At 47.7% G+C, this 27,019-nt stretch overlaps 2 protein-coding genes across 5 annotated transcripts in view; both read left to right on the forward strand.

Moving 5' to 3' along the window:
• STK10 (serine/threonine kinase 10) overlaps positions 1–27,019 on the forward strand; it is a 500,646-nt gene that overhangs the window by 34,939 nt on the left and 438,688 nt on the right. The window lies entirely within an intron of this gene.
• CSNK1A1 (casein kinase 1 alpha 1) overlaps positions 14,399–27,019 on the forward strand; it is a 36,178-nt gene continuing 23,557 nt past the window's right edge. For all 4 annotated transcript variants that reach the window (XM_065643852.1, XM_065643854.1, XM_065643855.1 and 1 more), the window contains exons 1-2: positions 14,399–14,969; positions 15,823–15,929. In XM_065643852.1, coding sequence (XP_065499924.1) covers positions 14,847–14,969; positions 15,823–15,929 — 230 coding nt within the window. In that variant the 5' untranslated portion in view covers positions 14,399–14,846. The remainder of the gene's footprint in view (positions 14,970–15,822; positions 15,930–27,019) is intronic.

The raw sequence follows: 27,019 nt of genomic DNA on the forward strand, positions 1-27,019 counted from the left end.
ACCCAGCAGTACTGATATTTTATCTTTTCTTCCATTCATGCAGGGATGCTGGTGGCTGCTTTTCTTGCCGGCATCTCCGCTGGTGAAGAGTAACAGTTTCCTGGAGAGCACAGTTACTCACTTAGCAAAGAGGTTATTTTATAACGGCTGTGGTCTGCAAGCTCTCCCATCCCTGCCCATCAAGGACATGGACACCAGGCCCTTCCTGGGGACTGATGTTTCCAGACCTGTGAGCAGGATTTAGTCCCTGTCCCTGCTCTGGAAAGCCATGGCCAAGCAGCATGCAGAGGTGTGTGTGGTCCATGGGCATGTGAGCAGGGGTGCCGGGAATGGATGGGGGTGTCTGCATCTCCTCGCAGCTCTGGGAGGAGGGACAAATGCCTCCAAGGGAGCCCAGCCCCAGCTGGGGCCACTGACACCCCATCCCACGGCAGTGCCAGGAGCAGTGCTTTGCCCAGAGCATCCCACAGGGCACGTGTGCCATCGCATCCAGCACCTTCTGCCTGGACTGAGAAGGTAACGAGACGTGAGACAGGTAAGAAGCGTTTAGAAAATTCTGGTGGTTTCTGCTGATTAGTCATTGTCACTGATCAAACCAACATCTTCTCCCTGCCTGGCTTTGCACAGCTTCTGCTCCTGCCGAGTCATTGCGGCCACCCACCCGCAGAGCTGGAGCTCCACGCGACCGCTGTCTCTTCTCAGCAGCACCCCACACTTTCACCCCAGGCCACCCATGCGCCCAGGCACCCAGGCATCCCACCTCCGGTGCAGTTGCTCTCCTGTGCAAGGTGAGGGCGCAAGGAGATAAGCAGTGGTGCATCCCCTTGAGATTCACCTTCTTTGGGTGCAGGTGCCCCCAGAGTCTCACCAGCACCTGCTCCTCCAGGCAAATTCCTGCAAGAGTGGTTGTTCCGGAGCCACCGCAATAGCTGCTGTGTGCGTGGGAGACGTTGCAGGAGCTGACTTCTCTTGCTCGAAACAAAGAGTGGGAGGGAGGAAAGAGCAGCTCTTTGAAGCTGCCAAGCCCATCTGTGTGCAAGCTCTCCACCCCTTGTTCCATTGATGCAACTGGGAGTGCTGGGGCTTGTGTCTCCACCACAGGCAAGCCTAACAGCTGCCCCTTGAGAGGGATCATCCTGGGCTTGTTTCACTGCTGACGGCAGAAACCCAGCCCAGGAATCTCAGCTGATGTGCTGTATCTCACAGCACAGAAAGGACACCTGAAGCAAAGACCTTGCAGTAGGCCACCAGCTCCATGCACTGCCAGCAAGGAGGGCAGGGGTGGGCAGATCCCGAGCTTTGTGCAATGGGCTGGGGAAGCCCATGGTCAAGAGCCCTTTCAGGGGAGCAGCCTAATGCCTGGGCTGCCCCTTCATTTTGTGAGCAGATAAACAACCACGTAGGGAGAACCAGGCATCTCAACTGGAAGCTGCCGAGAGCTGAGGGTGGGCATTTGCCTGGCCTTAACTAAGGTCTGACTGCACGCCCCTGGCAGGGCAGCGCTGGTGGGGCTGTCTCATGCCAAGGCTGAGAGGACAGAGAAGTGGCCAAACAAACTCAGAAGAGGTGAAAAGAAGCTGAGGTGGAAGGAGGGGTCCAGGGGTCCCTGGAGCCCCAGCAGCAGCTGCAAGGCTCAGGACCAGCTCATGGTGTTGCCCATGTGTCCTCTTCTACCCACCTCCTCACATCTTTCGCAAGGAAGGTGTTTTACTGGGGAGCAGTCTGCTGTGGAAAAAACCCAGGAGCTAATAACCTGGAATCTAAAACGATGGTCAGGAGTCCCATGTGCTGGTGGCACTGAGGTCTGGCAGCTGAGGGAGAGAGTTCTGGCCAGCCTGGCCACCACTTGTACAACTCGGCCCCCCGTACCTGTCGGGTTATCCCGGCTCCGGACACCGGTCCTTGCTGCCAACGCGGCAGCACCTGGCCGGGTGTGCTCTTCCCATCAATCGCTTCGGCTGAAAGCAGAGCTCCCGTGTGTCAGCAGCCATTACTTCACCTCCTTCCCTCCAGCCACAAGGTGCAGGCAGCGTCAGAGGGACGTCTCCATTATTAATGTGTGTAGATGAGATGCCAGCTCCGGTTCTTCCACCTGCCTTGACTCACCAGCCCATGCCCCACCTGCAGGTCTCCTCCCCAGGCCATGATGGTGGAGAGCGACCAGCCTTGACAGCTTCCAGGTAGAGACCTCCCTGCCAAGCCTTGGGTCCCGCTTTTGGCCAAGGGGCATCACGGGGCCATCCAGCAAGGATGCGGGGAAGGAGACCTGGTTCATGTGGTCTGCCAGGGTGTCCAGCGAGATGTCCTCGGGGACACAGTGCTGTACAGGAGGGAGAGAGGAAAGACTGCCAGGCAGGAAAGGAAGGACTGAAGTAAAGAGTGTGTTTTCACAGCAGAGGGATGTTACCCTTGGAGAGCAATAGTGTGTGTCCAGAAATTATCTAAAAAGGGGCCAGAATAGCAAAGTGACCACATTTGCCACCAGAAAAACCCAGTCCTAATGCTGGTAGCCCAGCAGTGGGCTCTGCCCTGTGCGTCTCCTCCCAGCAAGGAGATCTCAGAGGTAGTGTTAAATGGTGTTTGCATAATATCTGGAGCAGAGAAAGGAGAAAATTGAATGTTGCGAGTAGGAAAGAAACAGGGTGAGAAAAGAAACACTGCCGCAGTGTGAACCGGTGATGGGCCCACGTTCGGGAGGCTGCATGGGGGTCTGGCTCTCCCCATTGCTTCCATCTCAAGAGGGACATGGAAGAGGCTCAGAGAAGGGAAGCAAGAATGACCCAAGCTCTGGAGCAGCCTCTCTGTGAGGAACAGTTCCACGGCCGGGAAAAGGGATGACGAGAGGGGTGTGATACAGATCTGCACCGCCTTGGGAGGTACGCGGGGGTATGGAGGGATGATTACTCACCATCTCTTCCAGTACAGGAGTACAAGCTCCAAACGAAACTACCTGGAGGGAAGTTTAAAACAAGGAAAAGGAAGTGGTTCTCGGTGCAACATATAGTTAAACTGTGGAGCTCCTCACCACAGGATATGACAGATGCAAAGCATTAAACAGGAACTGGATGAATTCATGGAAGAAAAATCCTTTGGGTTATTAAATACAAAGAACTACCATCTCTTCCTTAGGGCTGGAGGACTGGTGGGAGCTGGGGGACTATTCAGGGGAAGTCTTGCTGCATCCTTACCCTGTTCCTCTGTAAACACCTGCCGTGGCCGACAGGATATTGGCCTAGATGAGCCGACACATGGCTCTTACATTTTGTCAAACCACTGCCCTGAGATGAAGCCACAGACAGGGCAGCTCCCCGGGAACATCGCACACCGTGTGCTGGCCCAAGGGGAGCCCAGGACACCCCGGCCACAGGCTCTGCAGCCCAACCTGTGCCACGAGCTGATTCCGCTGTGCCACCACGAGGTGGTCCCATTCCCTTTGGTTTTAAGAGAACAGTTGATAATAATCCACTGAAGTTCACTATTTCTCTTGAAGTGCTTTTTGGAATGCCTCGCCATGGGGAACATCACTGTGCCCGGTCTCCTCTGGATTTTTGGGCAGCATAGAGCCTAATGAAAGCAAATAGTTCTGCTGCTAACAACCGTCTGCTGATGTCCTTGAGACAGAGGAAGGGAAAGGAGTCTGGGAATTCATGGAAACCACAACACATGTTCTGGTCACAAAAATTCATTTTAAAAAAGTTCTTTAGCTAGAACTCAGTGCCACATCCGTCACCAGCGCACGCCTCTATGTGCACATTTCCCCTCCACTGCTAAATGTTTACAAGAGTTTTAATCAGCTCAGAGCTGGCAGAAACTGGCGATTCGGACATGGCAGCTGACTCTGGTGTCTTCTGTTTCCCTGGTGCCACCTGATCTGACGATATGATCTGGTCATCGTGATACCCAAGCAGCCCTACTGAATTCAGTCTGAGTTTGAAGATTTCTGAGCATCATCTCCAGTTCCCCAGGGTGATAAAGCAAACCTCACAGCAAGGGCACACAGAGGGATGCTGTCATGTGCCTGGAGGTCCCTGCAGCGCACCAGTTCTCAGCAGCCGAGTACCAGCTGCTGGATACAGAGATGTGACTTGGCTTTAACAGGAAGATCTGACTCTGATCTGTCTCCTGTGCTGTTTGGGTGAAACAAGGAGAAATTCATAGTTTTAGAAACGTTTGTTTCTGGGATAATTTTTCGAAGAAGTGACTGACAGGGCTTCATGTGCTCCAGATACTGAACATACAAGTCACAGTGTGGGTCGCTCTGGCAGCTGCCTGACCCTTGGGAAGGGAACAGGGCACTTTGTGGGGAGTGAACCTTGTTGTAGCTCCCACCTCAGGCTGCCAGGAGAAACCACGCTGGTACAGCAGGACAGAGATGTGGGGATATCCAGTGCCGCGGCTGGCAGAGAGAGCTGCCAGCCAGGACCTGGCACTTGTTTTGACTTAGTGCATTGCTGCTGCAGTTCATGCTGCAGCATCCAAGGGATGCTCTGGATGCATTTCCCGCCTTTCAGCCAGTGGTGACAGAGGACAGAAGAATGCTGTCACCTGCTGCATCCCACAGCTGCAGCAGATCTACCCTTGGATGAACTTCAAACACTCATTTCTTCCCCTCTGCTCTCAGAGCTTTCCTTGTCTCCCTCCCTGCAGAGAGGAGGCAGGTCCCACACGTCTGAATCTTCCTGAGAAGCTTCAGAGTGATGTGAATCACCTGTCTCAGACCCAGGAGCCTGGTTTCATCAGCGCAGCAGCACGGGCTTGCTGTGGGGAGCCACGCTCAGCCACCGCACACCTTCCCCTCCTCTGGGGACCTGGGGGACACTGTGTCCCGCTGGGGGCAGGACCACGAGACTCCTTGTGACTGCAGCTCACTTAGGAGAGAGGTGACAAGCCTTGTGCCTGAGTCACGCCAGATTTCGATCTGCTCCCCAGGTACTAGTGGGCTTTGGACCAGGCCAGGAGTACCTGTAATCAGGGCGGGCCATCCTTGCTGCGTGACATTCCTGTGTCAGGCATCAGCTGCCACGCCACAGATGTGGCCTCACAAACACGACAGAGATGGCTGCAGAAAGGAGCGTGGGTACGAGAGCTCTGCACCCGGAACCTCATGCAGCAATAGTAAAAATGCCTGTATTTTCACTCAGTCTTGATGCCAACAAGAACAGGCACAGAGCAGCAACTAGCAGAGCTGCTTTCCCATCATGAAGCCCATCATGAGCTGCCCGCGAGATCCTGCAGAGCCATTTCTGTGCTGCCCAAGTGTTGGCTGGAGCATCTGACACAGACACCTGCGTTTGCAAACCATGGCCCCTGCTCCTCTGAGCTGTGCTGAGCTGCTGATCACTGCTGCTAAAATTAGCTGAAGGTCCATCAATAAAGGAGCCCTTGAAAGAGCTCGCTCTCAAGAGCATCAAAGCAGGACGGCCTGCACCCTTTTCTTTTTAATCGGCTCGCTCTGCTCTTCAGATGATAAAGTGGGACCCACATGGCATGATTGCTGCTCCGGAGGAGATGTGGAGCAGGGCCTTGCGCATCAAGGGGCTGATTGATTTGTTAGTGATATTTCCAGTGCTGTAGCAACAATAACATGTGATGAGCTTTTCCCCTTATCTGGCACTTTCCACCCTGCGCTTTTCACAAATAATAATGAACCGGAGCTTGTGATGATCTTTGGAGGAGGGGAGACAAAAAATTCAAGCCTAATCAAAGAGCATCTCTCAACCCATGGATTGTTTGCTTTTTTGTTTTTAATATCAACAAGAGTCAGCTTTCAAATTACATGCAAAGCTGCTCCATTGAGTAGAGAAGGTGTTCAGGCCTGCAGGTGACTGTTGGAAGGGACAAGACACAGGTGGATCCTACCCGTGGGAGGATGTGCTCACGAAGGGGCTGGAGCCCCAGGTTTCCAGCCACAATTGTCTGGATTCAGGTGCTCCATCCTGAGTCCCAATCCCAGGATACTTTGCCCAGTAGTGTCCCAGTGGCATCTGGCAGACGGGACAGCACTCAGCATCCCTCAGAGCTAGTCTCCTGCGAATCTCACCTAGGATTTAGAAATCAGCACGATGGCCTAGGAAATATCATGTTTAAAAATCACAGGGACAGGTACAAACAAGCCCCTGGAGGAAGAGGGTTCTTTTCCGCTGCACTGTGCTATCCAGGCTGTCTGAGGTGCTCTCAAACATGTTTTTCTTTCCAATCTTGGGAGGAAGCAACTTGCTTTAAAAAAAAAATGGAAGGAACTGTAATGCCCTGACTCCACAGGACTACCTCCATGCCCCCTGAGGAGGTGCTGATAAAAGCCACCACATGATGTGCTGCCAGTGATAAAATCACCAGACTTTACAGCCCTTGATTGGGTCCCTCATCTGCAATCTGCTCGAGTGTGGATCCTCATCCAGAGGCAGCCTCTCATGTTTTAAATGCAGGAGGTGGGGGGCAGAGGGAGCATCCCTGCTGCGGGGACAGGGGGACACAGCCTCTGCTCACTGCTCCCTAACTTCTCTGCCCCAATGTGCAAAGAGATTCAGAGCAGCCCAAGAAGAGGGTGGTGGGAGCGCAGTGGGATGGACTGTGCTCGGCTGGCTCCTGTCACTGCAGAGCAGCAGTGTCACCCAGCCCAGTCAGAACCCCCACCGGGCAGATGGGACCAAGCTGACCGTGTCCTGTGCTCCAGGCTCTTGCTCTGCTGCTGCAGCAGATACTCTGCACCACCTGCTTGCATTGCTTTTCTCCTCCCCAGCATCCTAAACCACAGCACACAGCATGTATAAAAGTCCACGTTCCCTAAAAAGGTTCAAGAAGTTATACTTAGAGGGAAGAATTACTCCCACGTGTATCAGCCATCATCCGCAAACTGAGTTATTTTGCATTAGAGGAGACTCACCTCAGCAATTTGAACCTGACGCTTTCAGCATTTTCACAGAGGAAATGTGCCTTGGATGCCAAATACCAGTACTCTGCACTGACAGGGTAATTAATTCAAAAGCACCAGAGAAACTGCTGCTGAAGACTCATCCATAGCACTTGACATGCAGTGAATCAGCCGTGATGCCATTTACAGCTTTTTTGGCCCATGACTTCTTCAGTCTCTCACCTCACCTCCCAAGTACCCGAAGCAACTTCCAGTCTGACATCACTGGGAAGTTTGGACCTCAGCTTCACCCCCGTTCAGCGAATTGTCCCTAGCGACTGTGCCAAGGGAAAGGAGCTGCAGTTCCCCTGGCTACCTATGAACACTTCTGGAACTGCACAGCCTCTTGGCACAGGGTCAGGAAACGAACCTGCTTTTGGAAACCTCGTGGGCTTTCAGAGAGTTAAGGCACGGTAAAACAAGGTATCCCAAAGGAAATCAGATGAGCTCCATTAAGAAAGAAACCTTCAGGGACGTCATGTCTCTGAACTCTTTTTGCCTGGGTGGATAGTCCGAGCTCAGCAGCAGAGCCAGGGCCATCCAAGCACCTGCAGACGCTGCTGCTCGGCACAAATGTGCTCACCAGAGAAACTCTGCAGGAAAGGGTCTTCCAGGGAACAAGTTCATTGGTAGAGCTTCAGCTCTGCACTAATGACATTTCCTATGAATCATCAAAATTACTTGAAAATCCCCCTTTTCCTGCAGTACTTAAAAAAACCTCCTCTCTCCAAACAGCCAAATATGTCCCAGGCTGCAGAATTCCCCTCTAACTTCTTGCAAGGCTTGGAAATGGTGCTGTTAGCTCGTGGACACCTTCTCCCCAGACCCAAATGCTCTGGTTCAATTCAGTCACTGCGAGAATGAGATTTGCCCCAGTGTCCCAGCCCTGCTGCAGGCTCTGCCCAGCTGGCCAGCGCTGTGCCCCAGCTCCAGGGTCCCCCGTGTCCCTTCCCTGCAGAGGATGAGCAAAGCACGGTGCTACATCCATGCTGCCGTGGCTGCAGACGATGGGCTCTGTCTGGAGACACGATGTGCACAAATGCCAGGGTTTGGCCTTGGTGGGGAAGGCTCACCCCAGCCTTGCTTATCTGTGCAGATCTGCTGCTGCAGCAGTGCTGGAGACAAAATCCCAGGCTCAGGGTTGGACATGGCATCTTCTGACACAAAAAGGTATCGCCTGTGCTGGATGTAACCCCAGATTAGAAGGGATGACAACTTTCTGAGGGTTACATGCAAACACTTCAACAGGCACCCTTGCCAAAAATAATGGTGCCTCTTGCCTTGTTGCCAGCACTGGCATGGATGCTTTGTGCTGAGAGCCAGCCTAGCAAATGCAGGTGGTATCAGACTGCTCCGGAAGAACTGAGTTATTTTCAACCTGGACCAGTTCCCTGGGCTGGCTCTCCATAGCCCCATGCCTGGCCCTGCCAGTGATACCATAAATCGGCTTATTCTTATTAAATTAATAAATGCCTAAAATCTATGACCCTTATTTGTATAGACTTATTTGATTACTAATTGCTGATTTTAGGTATCACCAGCGCAGGGGAGGGATTGGTGGGAGGGCAGGGGCAAGTGGCCCTGGCAGGGGTGGCCAGCAGCACCTCTTTGGTGACTGTGGATGCTCTTGGAGGGGGTGGGTGTCAGGCAGGATGTTGCCCAAGTCACGCAGAGGGACCGGATCCCTCCTGCCCCCGTGGAATGCCCTGGTGAGCCCCACATCACCCCACTCTGCCAGAGGCACCTGCAGGGACCAGGCTTTGGCCGGGTGCAAGGTGTCCTCGGGCACGTGGGCAGGACCATCCCAAGGGGAGCTGCCCCACGTGGGGTCCCAGCACGAGCCTGGTTTGGTTCCTACTGGCACAAGCTGCTCCTGTCCAGCCGCTTTCCCAGACGTCGTACGCCCTGCTAAAAATAGCTGGTTGGAGGGTCAGCTAAGGTCAGAGCAAAGCCAAAGCCCAGGGGCTCAGGAGCGAGGGCAAACATCCCTGCATGAAGGACACACTGCTAGGGTGATGGTGTGGGCACGGGGAGAGCGAGGAGATACCAGAGCTGAATGGGTGTCCCCAGAAAAGCAACCTGCTGTGTCTACAAACCTGCAACTCAGATCTAATTTAAACCAGAAATCCCTCAGCCATGCCACAAGCTCAACTGTCATAGAGCAAAGAAATGCTGAGATTATTTTAGTTGCCCAAGACTCAGTGAAACCCATTGGTGGTATCTTGCTTTATTCATCTGCAGCCGAGTTTTGCCCACTTACAGGCAAAGTTGTGGATAAAACTGCCTTGGGTTCTCCATCTCTCTGACATAATAAACACTTCGGAGAGCAGACTGGACTTCGGGTTGAAGATATGGACCTTGGTTTTTCTTGGCTACACAGGGCAAACATGCCTGTCTGGAGCAGGGCTGATGCTGGGTGGCTGGAGGGATGAGTCAAAAGACAGAAGACAACAGTTTTATTTCTGAAGATCTTGGGCTTCTGCTGATCCCACTCTTCTTTTTCCTTTGCATCAGCTCCAGCTTTGTTGGACCTTGCCATGAGACAATTTTATTCCCTAAACCATCAGAAAACTAGCCTGGGAAGACAAGGGAATTGTCTCCTGCCAGGTTAGGAGGTGCCCCAGCTCAGTGAGGGGCTGGGCTGCCAGTGCAGACCCTGAGCAGGACTCTGCTGCTGGGCAGGGGATGGCATCTGTCAGCTCGGTTCAGCTGTGGTGTGTAACTTTGCCCTTTGCGGTCCGTTACTTTGCCCTTTGTGGTCCGTACTAAAGAAGAGCTCAGGATGTGCATCCCTGGTGCTCCCAGGTCCTACCCGCAGCATGATGAAAGCCCTGGGAGGTGGCAGCTCTGCTCCAGAGAGGCTCTGAAATTATAACTTGACCTGAACGTGAGCTGACTCCTCCAGAGCAGCGGCGCTGCATGCCCTTTGACTTTTTCAATCATGATTTTGCTTAGCTTGTCATTTCACTGATCCTCCCTCCCCAGGAGCTTTTAAACAGGAGTTCGGGATATTCCTGTTGCCCAGGAGGATGAACAGTTCCCTCCTGCTCCAGCTTCACAGCAGCACATATTTGCTGACATGGTTGCAAGCGTGCAAAGAGCACTGCTCCATCAGTGCTGCATCGAACAGCTGGTTTATTACACTGAAAACATTCCTCTCCTTTGCTGGGACCAAATTAAGAGCTTTGGGGATGCTCAGTTGCAAAGCAGGCACAAATAAAGGATGAGCAACACTGGGATCAAGGACGGTCAGGCCCACTGGAGGCTCGGCCGTGCACCAAGATTTCTGGCCTATCTTCTGGAAAGAGAAGAGAGGGGATTTTTTCCTTTAAGTTTAACAAGTGATGCAGCTGCAAACATGTTTTTTATTGTCTCAGTGTCCCTGAAAGATGTGAAAAATAATAATGAACAAGAGGTAAAGCACAGCTTGTGGATGCTCTAACTGTCCAGTTCAGCCCGTCCTCTTTGGTGGTGGTGCTAGGGCTGGTGTTCTCTCTGTTAGCAGTGAATTCAATGACTCTTGTGTTCTCTTCTGGGTGTCTGCACATCACCTTCCCAGGCAGCAGGAGTTGCTGCTTCACTTTTCCCACCTGATTGCTCCAGTCTGTATTTTTGGCTGAGAGCATGTCATTGCCAACAGGGGACAACCTTTGCACTGTCCTCTGGAGCTCCCAGAACTATTCGAGTCATTAGTCTTGCAGAACATTAACCCAGAGAAAACACCAAAAGAAACCATGTGGACAATTTTCTGTAGGCTTGGAGAGTTGAACCAGCCCTGGAGGCTGTGACAAGCTGCCAGAGCTGGGCATTGGCAGTGGGTCAGTGGGAGGGGAGGCAGATGCAGAAGCGAGACTGCCCGGTACGAGCAGCAGCGAGTGCTTCGATAACGCTAGCTGCTGTGAAACCACAGCCTAAAATTCCCCTCTCAACTTACCTTTTCAGTGCTTTTAATTTATATAATTTTAAATCCAACTGGTATCTCTGCAGGTTTTATGTTTGTGCAGATCTTGGTGTTGTCTGTGTTTGTCTTCACCAGTTCCTGCACTTTCCTAAAGCCTCAGGACACAAGCCCCGAGGCAGAGGCCAGGGTAGGATTTTTCCAAGGCCAGGACTGCCTTCAGACTGTCCATATCTTCACTGATCAGCAAAGCAAACCCCAAACGCCGTGCTGTAGGATGTGGTTTTCCACAAGGGGAATACTCTGGCACCATGGCACAAAGACAGAAAAGATCAGTGGGCCAAAATAATAAACGACCACACAGTCTTACACAGGTAGACTTTGTCCTGACACAGGAGGAGACAACACACCAGATGAGACCCACTTCCAGATCTGATCGGCTTCTGGACATCTAGCATCCATCAGGCTATGAGTCTCTTCCAAGCTCATGCTCTGAATAGTGCTGTTCATTTACTGCGTTAAATTCTGCCTACCCAGAAACAGACGCACACCTTTCTTCTCCTCTGAAACTAAACCAACCTCTCCTTGCTACTGTGGAGACCAAACCAGAGCCCTGGCGTGGCCAAGATGTAAATCTGAAAGGTAGGATCCAACACGGTGTCCCCAGCCCACAAACAGAAGTGGGCTGCAGCCACGAGAGTGAGGAAATGGGAAACGGGGTGAGGTCACCACGGTGCGGCACACGGGGGGATGCGGGTGCACGGGGCTCTCCAGCTTCTCCTTCACCCGGCTGATACACATCAGGATGCTGGAGGGGTTCCCCATGCTGCTGGTCCCAGTGCAGGGGTGTTCACAGGCATCCCCACTGCTCCTGGCTGGGGGTGATGGAGCTGCAGCTGTGCTGGTAGGTCTTTCATCTCGTCTGTGCCCTTGTTTTAGCCTTGTTTATGCTGGCTGGCTTCTGCTGTCTCTCTGCTACCCTCCAGCCTGTCTGCAGCCCTTCCCACGCTGCCTCAACTGATCCTGCTTTGAATACCCTCAATCCTGTCCCTGCTGCAGGACCTATCAGTGAATGCACATTGCAAATGACCAAGACAGAAAAATACCAAATGCTGCTGGCTGGTCATTTTTGCACAGCACTCCAGTAGACTGCAGACATTTTGGGGAAGATGTGTGCCTGGGTGCGTTTGCAGCAGGCTTGGCTTGACCGGTCCCTGTCCTGTGTGGTGTCCCCTGGCCCCAGGCACCAGCAGTGTCCCCAGGACACAGAGATGTCCCCCGGCTGGCAGGAGGTGGCAGCATTGCATAGCTCAGGAGATCCTGCTGGCCTGCATAGCCATGCATGCTCTATTTACTGGCAGGGAGCTGCAGACCTGTTTTTCCAGCTCCTCCAAGGATATGTGACTCAAGCCAAACGCCTCCAAACTGCTCAAATCCCATCCAGAACAACCAGTAAAACCAACAAAACCCCAAAGGCCGCTAAGTGCACATCAGTTCTGAGCCGTCTGCGAATCACCATTAACAGCAACGTGAGGGCAACTGAGGACACGGGGGCTCTGCATTTAGAAATGAGTGTGATGTTTAAAGATACCCCATTCGCCCTTGAAACTCCAGCCCCCTTAACTAGCGTGTGATGTATCTGAGCTCCTCCGCACAAGCTCCACATTCCCTCTGAGTGACAAGGGTGCAGATATTCTTGCTTGCGTAAATGCTCCTTGACAGAACTGAGGTGGGAATGAGTTGGAGGCAAGCTCGCTCTTCGAGCATCATTTTCATTCTGGTGGATCTAGCACAGTCCAGGCTGATTTTGAATTCCTTCACATTTTATTTTTATTAGAGATGCAGAGCAACCTGTAGTAAAACCTTGGATCTAAGCTCCCTGAAACACAAGGGGAACTTGGACCTAATATTTGCAGTTCAGGGCATTGCTGGCTGCCAACCTTCCCTTGACGTTCCTCCTGGTCTCTCACTATGGAGTCATCCTGTAGCCGACTGAGTCCGCCACAGGCAAATCACAGACTTCCCTCATTGCCTAACAGCCAGATGGACACAAGCCAGGACCGTTTTGCAACTTGTGCATCCAGAAAGCGTTTGTACCACAGTGACGTTACCGACTTAGAAAGCAACATGGTGAATGGAATAACAGCCTCTATCACCATGTGGCTGCTGTTCTGCTAGGACGACGACCCTACCTTTATGTGAACAACTTCCCACTGATATAGCACTGTTCTAACCTGAATCTCTTAATCTCACTTTTCTCAAAACCAGGTAACTATTAAGAAAAAAATTAAAAAATCTGTACATAGACCAGTCTTAAAATAAAACTTTTTATTATTCTTATGGCTTTGGGTACACCAGACAAGCTGGAAAGCAGTTTCTCTGACTGCCCTCCTTAAAAGTAGACACCCCCAGCAGGCCTTCCTTCTACATGTATGAGCTACATTACTGCAGGAGCTTTCTTTCTCCTGCAGACTGAATCATTTCCCAAATGTAGGACTGCACAGCAGAAGACACCGCTCTGACAGGGAGTGATGATGAGTCACCAGGAATTCACAGTTTTATGTTCCTGCAAAGGAAAAATTCACAGCACCAAGGGGGCAACAGAGGAGAGCTTGGTTTTGACAGACAGCAAGAACCAGGTCCTTGAGCACGAGCTGTGGGGTCGAAGCAATCTGAGGAAGGCGAGAAGCCAAGCGTAACAGCCGCTTGAAGGCGGGGGCCACGAGATGTGGCCGCGGCTGGTGGTGTGAGGGGTCCTCGTGAGGGGGCCACGGCCTCCCCAGGCTCCTCCTGAACCCGCACCTGGGCTGAGAAACACCCGCCAGAAACGCGCTCAGCCCGTCCAGCGCGTGCATTGCGATCCCAGCGGGCCAAGGCCGGAGGGATAAATCAGGTGTGGCTGGTCGCGCAGGGAGGGGTAACGAAGCAGATGTCGTGTGTGCACAGGAGCGGGGATGTCACCACCGGGCCCTCAGCTCAGCCCTGCGACCCACTGGGCTGCAGGAACCGCGGGACAGGAGACAGGTTGTTGTCAACTCATTATATACACAACCAGAGCATTAAAGTGCATGCAGAGCAGGGCTGGGGACTCGATAAGGGCCTGACACAGCGCCAGCAGCCCAGCCACGGCCCCACTTCACAGAGGCGTGATGTGTGCGTCACCGCGCTGCCTCTGACCGGCCTTATCTCCTGTTCCCAGCCACCACCTCGCAGCCAGCCAGGGACTCAGCAGGAGCCTGGCGGCTCTGCAGCCCGCCTGCTCCCAGCCCCAGCAGCGCCCGGAGCAGGCCCGGTCGAGGCGCTGGGCTGGTGCTCCTGCCCCTTTAAGAAGCGGGTGAGGGCACGGATGCTTCTCTCCCGCCTCTTCCGCCCGAGGTCGTGTTCGCGCAATGCGCATGCGCACATCGAGCAGCCGACGACTCTCCAGGCCTGGGGCGGGTGAAGAGCGACACCGGTCATTGGTTTTGAGGGCGGGCTGTGCGTGCGCATGCGCAGGGGGCGCGGTAGAGCCGCCTCCCTGCCATCGCGCAGGCGCGCTGCGGGATGGGGGGCGGTGGCCTTTCCCTGGCGCATGCGCGCCGGCCGCCCCGCCCCGTTCCCAGCGTGCCCCGCGCGGTGAAGAAGCGGCGGCTGCAGGCTGGGGGCATTTTGTGTCCGCGGTAGCAGCGGTTGGGAGACAAGATGGCGGCGGCCGAGTGAGGGACCGGCGGCGGCCGGGACCCAGCGGGCTTCTCCTCTCCCTTCCCCTTCCCCCCTCCCCCCTTTCCTCACCCTCACAGCATCTCAGTGGCTGCCTCTCGTCTTTCTGGAGGGCGCCAAGAGCCGAGCGTCGCCCAGCCGGGGAGCGGGACGGAACCGCGGAGGGGGGCGCCCGCCGGAGGGGCCCGGCTGGAGCTGAGCGGCGGGGACCAGCCTGCCTTGATCTGCCCCCTCCTATTCCCTCCCCTGCCCCTTTCCCCTTCTCCGGGGCGGCAGTAGAGCCCTCTCTCTCCCCCCGAGCCTCTCAGCGCCTGGAGGGCCCCTCCGCCGCCCTTCGCTATGGCGAGCAGTAGCGGCTCCAAGGCCGAGTTCATTGTCGGAGGCAAATACAAGCTGGTGCGGAAGATCGGGTCGGGCTCCTTCGGAGACATCTATTTGGCGATCAACATCACCAACGGGGAGGTAAGGGGCGCCTCGCACTCCCCCACCTCGCTGGGCCCGTCGGGCCGGTCCCCTCCGCACCCCGGGGGGAACCGGAGACCAGCGTCCCCTTCCCGGGGCCGACTGGAGGCCTCGGTGTCCCCACCCGACCCCCCCGCCTTGTCCCCGGGCACCTCCGTGGGTGGGGATGAAGGTTCGGACCGCGGAGTTGAGGGGCTTCTCCTGCCTGGCGGTCACCGGGGGGGTGGCTCTGTCCCTCTTTCCGTCCCCACAGCGGGGCCCGCGGTCCTGGGCTCCCCCACGCAGCAGTTGCGCAGGGAGAGGGAACCACCATTGTGGGAAAACACACTTTGTCTTTTGTGAGCGACTGAAGTCGGCCCTCTCCCACCAATCGTCTGTTCCCCTCTCTCTCAGCTCAGGAGCGCTTTATCTCATTTTCATCAACAGTAATAGGAACAAAGAAGATCCTCTGTTTCTTCAGCTCTTTTTTTCCTGGTGTGTTGTTTTGGTTGGGGTTTTTTTATTTTTTTATTTTTTTTCCTTTCTCCCTCTCACGGCTCTGAGCTCTAAAGAAGAAACACCCACGTATGTTCTTCCTCACTTGTATGGATCTGAAGACTTCACATCTCCAGCTCAATTTCATGACCTGGGATGGATGGATATTTATGTACAAATCGTCACGATATGGATTCTATTTGAAGATGCAGCAGAACACAGGATGTTGAGCACCGAGAGCTTAAAAAAAAATTATATCTCAAAGTGTTTTCAGCAGGGATGTGTGTGGGATATTGAAGTGCTGTGCCCCTTAAACCTCAGTGGCAAGGCTGTGCATGGTGGACGTTCTGCTCTGACTCCTTGTTCCCTCTCACTGTAGGAAGTTGCTGTAAAGTTGGAGTCTCAGAAGGCCAGACATCCCCAGCTGCTGTATGAAAGCAAACTATACAAGATTCTGCAGGGAGGAGTTGGCATCCCACATATACGGTAGGAATCATTGAAGTATGCCAGTACAGTGATTTTTCTTTAATGTCAGTGTGAGGTAGGACACACCATTAAAAAGAGATTTATCCGGGAGGGATTTGGCTGTTGGAGGAAAAATAACTTCATTCCAAGCTCTACAACTAGTTGGGTATCCTGCCCAGCAACCCGCGGTCTCTCCTTCTTCCTGTGTACTGTGCTTTGAAAGTGAGATCTTCAGCAGTTCCTGAGCTGTGAGAAATAGTTGTTGTGATTAGAACAAAGTGTGAGACTGTTTCGGTGAGAGCCAGTGTTCTTGATGAGGTTGAGAGTTTGGAGGCGGCACTGGAAATGGCTGCTTTCTTTTGTTGCTTTTTTTTTTCTTTTCTTTTTTTGTTCCAACATGTCTTCCTCCTCTGCTCAGAAAATGGCGGATGGATGTGATTAACCCTCCCCCTTCTCGTGTTGGGACAAGGGACATGCTCCGGCATGTATCTTTTCCTTTCATAGTTATGTGCTGCAACGCTTGAGACTGCAGAGAACCTCAACTAGGAATGAAATGGCAGCCCCTTTCTGTTACCCGCAACAGATGCGTCACTAGGATTTCCGTACGGTTAAAAGTGCCAAGATTAATCCCTCTCAGTTGCTCATTATGCAGATTCCTTGTTTCATGTTCTGTCTGAAACTTTCGGGAGTGTTTCATAATTTCACGATCTGGAAGAAAATCACTGGTGCAGCAGACTCTAGGAGGAGTTATTTTTCTGGAGGCTATTGAGCTGTTACAGTGGGTTAGTTCTAGCTACTGAATCTATGCATCTGAATAGATTAAATGAAACTTCAGGTTTCTTCAGAAAGACTTTGTACAAGAAGTTGTTCTTTTTTTTTTTAAATTTTGTTAACAGTTGTCCTTAAAAGTTAGTATTTGTTTGCACTATGGCATAAAGGAGTTTTGCTCCTTGAGCCGCAGAAACTACTTCAATTAGATATTGAGTCGAACTGTGGATTCCATATAATGTTAACCCTTCCCTGACTGTGTTGAATGTGCATCTACATCAATAGTGACCTGTAAGGTATATTGTGAAGCCATAACGCTATTGTATTCTAGACTGTGTATTAGTTTCAACAAAACCTAAACCAGGTCTGCATTTCTGGGGTTAATAGCTCCTTTCCTCCCCCTTTCCCCAAAAACACAACTGGCTGCAGTCCTGGGCATAAGCTGGAGCAGAGGACAGTGTTGTCTTGGCCATCTGTCCTCATTCACTACAGCCTTTCGCAGGAATAAAGTAAATGTACCTTAATTAAGCTGAATATTTGTAGCTTAAACAGAGTTGCTTTTGTGAAAATGGATTTAGTCTTTAGCCTATAGTTTCCCTCTTCAAATGGATGCCTTTATTTCACAAGTGAAAGAACAGAAATTGCAGTTTGGGAAGCTATCGCAGTATAGTTATGTGCTAAAACAGGGATAACTGGGAGAACAGCCAAGACAAGTGGATATCAGGTGGTTCATCGCAAAACTGGAAAAGCAGGCATTCTTAAACTTTTTTTTTTAAGTAAATGAATATTTGGCATGATAACAAGGCCCAAGTTGCAAATTTTTCAACTTTTCCATGTAACAGAAGTGAACTACTGTTTGAGTTCTTGGTTTTGGTTAAAATACACTGTGAGAGCATTTTCTTTAAAGCTGAAATACTGGAATGAATCTGCATGTTGAGAAACTTGATTCTAGCTTCAGCTACAGCAGTCATCTTTAAGTTTTCTTTCATCTGTGTTCAATGTTCTTGTATCTGACTGTTTTCTGTATAACTGGTGACTGTGGTTTAGAATTCTCACCACCACAGGGGAGCTACAACCTTTAACACACACTCTGCCTTCCCCCAGTACAGGATTACGAAAATCTGAGTAAGAATGGACATCTGAGGCAATACTCAAACCAACTCAGACTTACTCATAGACTCATGCTAAAGGTGTATTATTTATTTGAGAATGTCAGTGAGTTTTGAGGTTTTTCAAATCCAAGCTCTTGGAAGTTCTTCTTAATTGTTACACAGGATGTTTCAAAAAGTTGGATCCAATTTCAAAGCAGTATTATTTCATGATGGCAACATGTTACAATTACACAAAAAAAATTCAAATGGTTTAATGAGCTATTGAGTTTTAGTAACCTTTTAGTAACACTAATGCTGTATGTGTGCTCCGTGTGCTGTATAAACAACATCGAGGCTATAGTTGAATTAATCCAAATGAATTTCAAATTGGGTTCATCTTTTTGAAAGACCGTCTAGTATTTTTCTAGGAAAGTGTCTTTAAGAAATTTTTGGAAATACCTTTTTTGTCTTCAGAAGCAGCATTAATTTTAAGATGCTGCTTCCCAAGTTCTTTAACTAGGCTTCTGTTACTAGTTATTGCTGTATGACATCTGGTGGTGCTTGAAGAAATCTAAAATTGTATTTTTTATGTTCTTTAAGAGGAAGCTGAGTAGGGCACCCAACACAGTTCTTAGGACAAATATTGAAACAATGTGTTTAGTAGCAGAATCCATGGTACTCTGAATGTAAAGGGGAGGACTTGGGGTGCCAGGTGAGCTGTATCACTGAGGTGCTTAACAAGGATATGTCCTGAATAGGTGATTACAAAGATTAGGACCAAAGCGAAATTACTGTGCATATTGTTTCAGACAATTCCAGCTTTTCTGTCGTGTTTTTGGCAGCAGCTAAGCTGGGAGAATGTACGACTTCGTACTTAGGTCACTTTGCATGTGTAATTGATAATGCACATTCCACCATTGTTTTATAATGGTATGCTGTCAAGTTGGAATAAGCTGTTCTTGGCTCAGTATGTTTAGAGGGATGAATCAACTTGAAGGAAAATCTTTCAATACATTTGTTAAAATTTCTGTAATGTGAGACCTTTAAACAACAGTAGCACGAACAGTGCGTTTGATAAAAAAATAAGGAATCATTCTAAGCTTTTCTTATTGTCGTGCTGTCTAAGCTGGGCTCAGCACTGTTTCCATCCCAGTGCTACACATCTGGGAAACAGAGGCACAAAACCTTGCGTTCCTCATGTAAAAATGTGGGACTTCTCTGGTTTTCATTTACTTAAGTAATGCAGTGGCCGCGATCAGCTTACTTAGATGTTGCATGACGTGGCTTTGCCTTACAAAGTGGGCTGCTGTGGTTCTTTGACTCACAAAGCTGAAATAATAGGTGAGGTATGGATTGTTAGTTCGTTTTGGGCACCTGCTCTTAGAACTGAATTCTGCCCTTTAGATGTGATTGCAAACTTGGTAATGACAAGGCAGCATATCTGGAGTGTCACTTAAATTATCTAGAACCAACCAATTGGTTTTTTTATAGCCTTTAAATTGATTTGATGGCTTTTCTGGCTGATTGCAAGGAAACTAATGAGCAAAATCTCAGTTTTGGAGATAAAAGTTTTTAAATATTGCTTCTGTGGGATCAGCTGCGAGCTTTGCTTGTCCTGGAGGGTGAACAAGGGGCCTTGGGAACTCCCACTGTAACTGAACGTGTTGTTTGCACATAAAATAGCAAAAATAGAGATTGGAATGTCTTTATTTTCTTAATATTCTAAACCATTTTAGACTTGCAAATCTTTGACTTCGCTGCTTATTTTTATTTCCTGGAAGAGCAGCAAAGTTTCTGAACTTGTCCCTGGAGTTTCACAAAACTTTGTATAAATGCTCTACAGACTTTTAAGCTGTGATATGTTCTTGATGCACAAAGTTTGGTTAATTATTACCTTAATTTTTCACAAAAGGCTCTTGAACCAAGCTTAACATTCTAACAATCTGATCTGCCTTTAGGACACAACTGTAAAGTCCACGGTATTCTGCTGGGCCTTTTCCCATTGTTCTCAGCCATCAGCTGTCTTTCTCTTTTCGTCTCTTTTTCAGCAGTGAAGCATTTTTAGCTGTAATCTTGTTAACTGGGCACTGATCCTGTTAGTTTGGACTGTCTGCCTTTGTTCCCAAATCCTTGGTCCTGGCTTGGAGGAAAGCAGCAGAGCATGTTTGGTGATTTTTTTGTATGGTGGGCTGTTCATAGTGTAATGCTGTTAGACATAAACAATTGAATAATCTGTGATAGCCCTTCTTAATTTTTGCTATTTATGGTGTTTATCAACCGTTGTTCCTATCCTTTATGAATACTACGTTTAGGTACTTTCAGATGTACCTTTGAAAGAAAAGTGAGCTTTGAATTTTTCTCCTGACAATATCATGGGATAACTTAGTTTTGGTATCAGTTTCAAATGGAAAACAGCTACGCTGGAACCAGCTGTGGCTGTTGATATATTGTAAGTGTGGCACTTCGGAGCAGGAAGAGAGTCTAATAAATGTGAAACAGATACTGCGTGAATTCTTCTGTGGGCCAGGCTGATGAGACACTGTACAGCATGTGAGGCTAATGAAGGTGATATTTAAGTTTAGTCATTTGTAAGCTTAAAATCCCAAAGCTGCTGAGTTAGCAATTTTTTTGCAATGTTCTCTTGCAAACTGGAGAAGTAAATCTTCACATTTCTGAACTTTTCAATGGAGTAAGTTATTGCAAAATATTTTGATGTTGAGAAATTCAGTATTGCCACCCATGTATCACTATGCAATCTTCTAAATAGTGAAGCATAATTAAAATGTTCTGGCAAAAAAAATAATCTATAAAAGCATCTACAATTTTTGTTCTTCTGGTTGCTTACTGCCATTAATCTATTAATAATAGATTCTGCCTGTATTCATCTTCACTAAGTAATACTTGTAATGGAAAAGTATGGTCAAGTTGAGTAATTTCAGAACTGTTCTCACACCGGACTTTTCCTTGAGACCTTCAATTTTTTAATCTTTAAGCAGTGCTTAATCTGTAAATACACTTCTCAAACACCTTCATTTTAAACTATTTTCTCTATAACTTCCTGCAGCTTAAAAAATAGGGGGCGGGTCGCAAACAAACCAGACAAAACATGCTGGAAAAAATACCCACAAAACCCACATACAAAAAACCATCACCCCCACCCAGTGCCCCCTTCAACAAAAATAAATTTAAAAAGACCCAAACCTAGGACTAGTAGTCAGATAAGTCCGAGTTTTTGTCTTCAGTGGTAAGACTGATACTTTCATCTAGGTCTGCAAGTAATGATGAGGAAGGTTCTAGCAACAGAGCCTCCTATTAATTAATCTTGTTTTATTACTTAAGGCTGTGTGCTGAAGGGCAGAACCACTGCAGTAGATAAGAAGTGGTCTCTTGTTCCGGGAGCTCAAAGTGAAATTAAAAGCTAGTCTTTTAAATTAGTACCTACAGTTTTTCTACTGAGAGAACAAATGTCTTTGAACAAAATCTGTTTCATGTTTTATAACAATTTAAACTTCTGTCCTAACTGGTCTTTGTGGGTTCCTTAGAGGCATGCAAGAAAGACCACAGTTTGAAAACAAAGGAAGCTGTCCCTTTTTCATTTTGTTTTTCCTTTTTTCTCCTTGCCTTAGCTCAGCCCTTGCAGAAGTACCTGCTGAAGGGTGCAGGTTCAGTGTTACTCTTATTTGAAACAGGTGATCAGCAGAGGTGTAATACCACTGAAACACTCTTTTCATTGGGAATGTTTCCTGTACCTGCTGTGGATTAATGACTCACCCTCTCAGCTGAACTGAACCTTCTGTCTTTTATGGTAGAAACTTGACTTATGTTCCTGCCACTTCCTCCCAGGTGTTAATGAACCTCACTGAACAGCTGGCAGAACAAGCGACTCACCTACATGGAAGTACGTTTGCAACATAACACAAGACAGATGAAATGACCCTATTGCTTAGGAGATGAGTTGCACTGGCTTCACATATTCATATTTCTCTCATAACTGTACAAAAAAATGATACGGAATTTTATTTATAGTCTATCTAACTTCATAGAGTAGGGTGTTCGTTGTTGTTTCTTTATTTAGTACTTGGATGGCCTAATTCATACTCACCATGGCAACTAATGTTGGATGACATCTGCTAAATAGTCCACTTCAGTATTTCAGTCATGCCATATTATGTTAAGTTCATTTATATTACTCCTAGCTGGCTAACAGTTAAGAAGTGCTTTTCCAGCTTTGGGGGAGATAAACTAGAAATATAAAATATGTGGCAATTTAGACATGAATATTTTAAGAATAGATTGACATTTTTATGTGTGTTGCTTCAATATATGTTAAGATTCAAATTAGTTTATTTTTACAGGCAGAATATACTTCCCAATTTGTCTGAAACATTTGTCAGGAGATGTCTGTCCTGAGAAGCCCAGAACATGGGACCAGAAGGGACCACTTTGCTCCAAATCCAGCACAACATACTGTTTTTCCTGTGAATGGGTCAGGTGCAGTGTTCAAACTTTCTAGTCTGGCACGGCAGTGTTCATGATTCGGTCATTGGCGAGAGCGAGTCAGCTGCCGTGCCTAAAGATAAATGCTTGTACCCACAGGCAGGCAGCTCCCATTTCTTTCTCTTTTTTTGGTTTAATATCTTTCTTGCTACTTCAGCCCTCCCATACCTCTAAAGAATAGTTGCATCACTCTGCAGCTGCCTTGGTGAGCTGCTTGAATACATGATTGCGGAGTTCGCCAACTTTCTTGACGTTTCTTTTCTGTCCCTGTTGTGATTTGAATTTCCTTTCCTGAATGTTGGTGACAGGGCTTGCACGTCAGTGCTGTAAGCATTGATACTGATTGCTTCACAGTTCCTGTGGAGAATACCTGTACTTTTACTGGTTAGGATTACTTATTATTTTTCAGTGATTCCTGATATTAGAGCCGTATGATTATAGGGAGGTCTGTGTTTTCTCTTTAGTCACATCATCTGACTAATGCTTAGTTCAGAGACTTTTGTATAAATGACTTAGTGCTTGCAGAAATGGAATACAGTTCCAGAGTGTTCATCAGTTCAGTGTCATTTGGTTTTCTGTGGGTTGTCTGAATCCTCTGTGTTCATGAGGCCTCCCAGACTTGCAGGTTTACCCTTGTGTCTGCTGACTTGTCAAACTTACTCATAAGGTGATCTCAGATAATTCTAGTACTAAGTTCTTTTCCAGATTGCTTGTTCACTGTACACTTCTTGTTTTAATAGCTTTTTTTATCCACCTTAGCTCTTCTGAGCATCTCCATTTTTGTCAAGTGGACTCTTCTGCTTGGTGTTTGAAAGCCCAAATGCTGGAAAACTAATTGCACAGGACTAGACGGAGTAATCATAGGGTCAAATACTATGAAATATGGAAGTGGCAAAAGTTTATGTAATGTCAAAGTAGTCCAAATTGACCTTTTTTTTTTAATATGACTATAAAGGTTTCTGGAAGTCTAAAGGTTTAACTATTCAATCTTGTCACAGAAGCCTTGTCCTTCCTTGCAGCGACGCGCCAGGAGATATTTTTTGTGTGTGTAACAAAAGCGGGACCTTCTGCATTTCTGTAATGCCAGATTGCCCCACTGGAATAGTCAGTGATCATGTTGACAGAAGCCTGTAGTGGAGGACAGGTTACCTGACAAAGCAGGTGTTGATTAAGGAGAACTTTTATTCAGCTAGAACAAAATAATCTTGTGCTAGTTGCTCTGGTAGTAGGACCATTTCTTGGGACACTGTGCTGATGTTCTGGTTTTGTATCGAATAAGCTGTAGACACAATGACATGCCATCGTGCTAATGGTGACGGTGTCTTTGCTGCCTTCATGGTTTCAGAATGCATGGGATTTGGGGTTTCTTTACCAGTGATTAACAGGTGTACAGTTATTCAGTAAATTAATTAATCTTGATCTGAACTTGAGAATTTTTTTTTGTGTGAATTTTCTGAATCTTTTTGTTCAGCAGTTGACCAGCTCACACAGCTTTGATAATTGTGCTGCTGTCGTTACCTTGTTGCAATTAGAGGTGCCAGTGTAAGGGATATCCGCTGAAATTGTGTAAGTGGTACAGTAGTCTGAAACTGTAATTTCAATTTCACAGGCTGTGTCTGAATTCTGTTAGCCCTTCACTTACCTCTCTTTGCGAAGTGGCCTACCTCAATTTGACCCTTGCAAAGGAAGATTCACAAGATGTGAAGAGAATGTTCTAATAACCAAACGAAACGTTTTCTCAATTAAAAAAAACCCCAAGCTATTAACAAACATTTTCTCAAATATTTCTTTTGTTATTGACATTATTTATAAAATAAGCAGTTGCTGAAATAGACATCATACAATTTTTGAAAGATACAGCTCTGAAAACAGAAGAGAATTTTAAGTTTGGGTAGATCTGACTACAGTATGTGTTACCAAGAGCTGGATGTGCGTCAGCTGTTCACTTGCTTGTCTCAAGGTTAGTCAAGGGAATTAATAAAAACACCCCACGTGAGTTCAAGTAAACATTCACTTGTCGTGTGATCTGACATCGTACCCTCTTTACTGTATGGGATTTGGAAATGAAATACTGCCAGACCTCTGAGTCCTGTGACATAGTAGTTCAGCAGAGAGCTGCAAATACTGAAACTCAAGATGTTAGAGTTTCAGCTGGGTGCATATACTGGGGCAGCACATCGGGCTGCTGAACCACATGATTTGGAAATGAGGTGACGTGGTGAGTCTTGGTCTTTCGAATTAGACTAGTCGCAGAAGTCAAGTTAAGGTCACTGTTCAATCTTTAACTGTGCTTTGATGGAAAGCTTCATAAAGGATGTTTACTGTATTCTAACTGATATGTAGTAATTTGATCTGCAGTTTGAAATGGATGAGGCAAGACAGAGTGACAAAGCATTTTCATGCATGTGTGAGCTTGGCTACACCCTACAGCTTGAATATGGACCTCGGTTCTTAACAGCTGGATCAGGCGTGACACTTACACTGTCTGCTCAAGGATAACTCTTAGTTCTTCATAGCAACATTGGCCTGTTAATGTAGAAATGGGCCTGTGCTACAGAATCAAAATTCTCTATTTAGGAGATACGTCCTAGTGGAACATACAGTACTGTGGGAATGGATTAAAGGAATAGAATTTTCCTAGTCTAGTAATTTAGCTTTTGTTTTTGAAATAGTACATTGTGTGTAACTATGTGCAAAGTCATTACCTGCCTAAAGTGAACTGTCAAGTGGTTAAATCTCTTCCTCCTACTTTCCAGTCCTCTCCAAAACTCCTCCTGCTTAAAATGTGTTGCTGCTGTTGCTTCCTCAGCTTTAGTATGAGAAAGAGTGCTTCCATGGAGTACTGACAGAGGTGGGACAGTTCTGAGATACAAGTGTCATCTGATAGTGCCTGGGGCTTTGTATGGATCATTCCTTCATATTAGTAGTTCACTCCAAGTTTCATGGCTGATGCAGTATTAGAATTTATGAAGATTTATCTTGAAAACTCCAGGTTTTTTTTGTATTGTGCTCAGTTTGTTGCCATAATGTTTTGCACTTTAGCCCAGCAGTGTTAAAACTTGCATGCCGAGTGCTCTAAATTTGTGCTTATCCAAAGTATGCACTTATATGCTATCTTACAGTGATTATGTGAATATTGGAGTAAGGAATACTTGCTGAGGTCTTCGGTGTGATAATACGCAAGGTTTCCTAAGAAGAGCCAAGGCTTCTAACACCTTTACTCAGAGCTGCCAGTAGTAGCAGCTACTAGACTTTGAATGGACATGATGTATCCTTACTTATTAATCCCATTTTTTCCCTGGAAGTGTTCCAAGGGAAATGAAAACTTACTTGCAGTGTTAGCCAAGTAAATAAAGCACAAGTTACTGCAAAGCCTAGCAGAAGTTTCTGTTGCCAGTGGTGAAATGGAGCAGTCTTCTGAGAGGAATTACAGGCAGGTGCACATGAAAACAAAATGTTAAGAGGTCTGGTCTCCTTGCTTTGTCTTGCGGAGTTGATTCTGCTTTCCACCAGTGCAAAATGGTCAGGAGATTAACATTTTCTTGTGCATATGTAGAAGTAGGCCAAATGGAGGTTGTGCAATCAACCTGAATTACCGCATTTACTGAGCAGAGAGGTCCCTGTAGAGGAACCAGATGCTTTTAAAAATGTGGCTCCCAGGGTAGGCTTCCTTTTCATCAACTTTGCTTTTTCTGTGATGTTGTAACTAAATTTTCTTAGCTGAGTTGAAAGTTGATCTTTGATCCTTTTCCCTCATACCGCAGTCTCTTGGGCACTGAACCGTTACTGTGCTGAACAATTACGCTTAGCATCTGAATGGGACTTCCATTTCTTGAAGAAGATTGTATTTTATCTAGATCGTGCTTTACTCCTTAGAATGCTTCAATTCAGCTTGTTCTTTAGACTTTTTCACAGCAATCCTAAATTTCATATGACAATAACTAGACAGGTCATTTGGTCCAGTTTTCGTAACTCTAGATGGCCATAGTGATTCGTTTTCAGCTGTGACCTGTGGAGTTGTTTGTAGAGCCTTGTCAAAGCCGTTTGCATGGGTGACTTTGAGAGGAACCAAGAAGTAGATTTACAGGCATAGTCAATAGTCCTTGAACTGAAGCTGGTTGGTAGTTGAATAAAAACTGTTCTCAACAGTATCTCACTTTGATTCTTTCCTGATCTCTGCATTGCGTTTTTTAAATACTCCTCGTGGTTGCTCTTGCTGTTGAAATGAGCTCCTTAAAAGGGCAGAATTATAAGGCAGGTCTTTTCAGAACGCATACGTTTCATGGCTTGATGTCAGGTTCCACTGCGAATATTAACCTTTTCATAAATTGCAGACTTTACCAAATGATCCCATCAGCATGCTTTCCCAGGTGAGTTACTTGTAAGGGCTTTTTGGGGTGGTTTTGTGTATCATAGTACATTCTATGAATTTTTAGAGGGCAAAAACTGCTAAATAGTGCTTACAGTACCGGTATGATCATTAACATGTTGGAGTACAGCTGTTATGTAGACATCTCACTTGAATGGCTGCTTTCAAAATACATATTTTTCTCCATTCGCTCATGATGTAGGGAATCAATAAAGGTCCTTGACTGACCTGTAAAACAATGACTGATCCACAGTCCTCATGTAACTTCGTAATGCATTGTTACAGATTTGATAAAAGTGCATGGTTTCTACTAGAATTCCAACAGTGGTAAGGTACAGGCCAGTAGTTCCTGAAACAAATCCAAATACAAAATGTTTTCTCTGCGG

The sequence above is a fragment of the Caloenas nicobarica genome, chromosome 13 (genome assembly GCF_036013445.1).
Source record: "Caloenas nicobarica isolate bCalNic1 chromosome 13, bCalNic1.hap1, whole genome shotgun sequence".
NCBI lineage: Eukaryota > Metazoa > Chordata > Aves > Columbiformes > Columbidae > Caloenas > Caloenas nicobarica.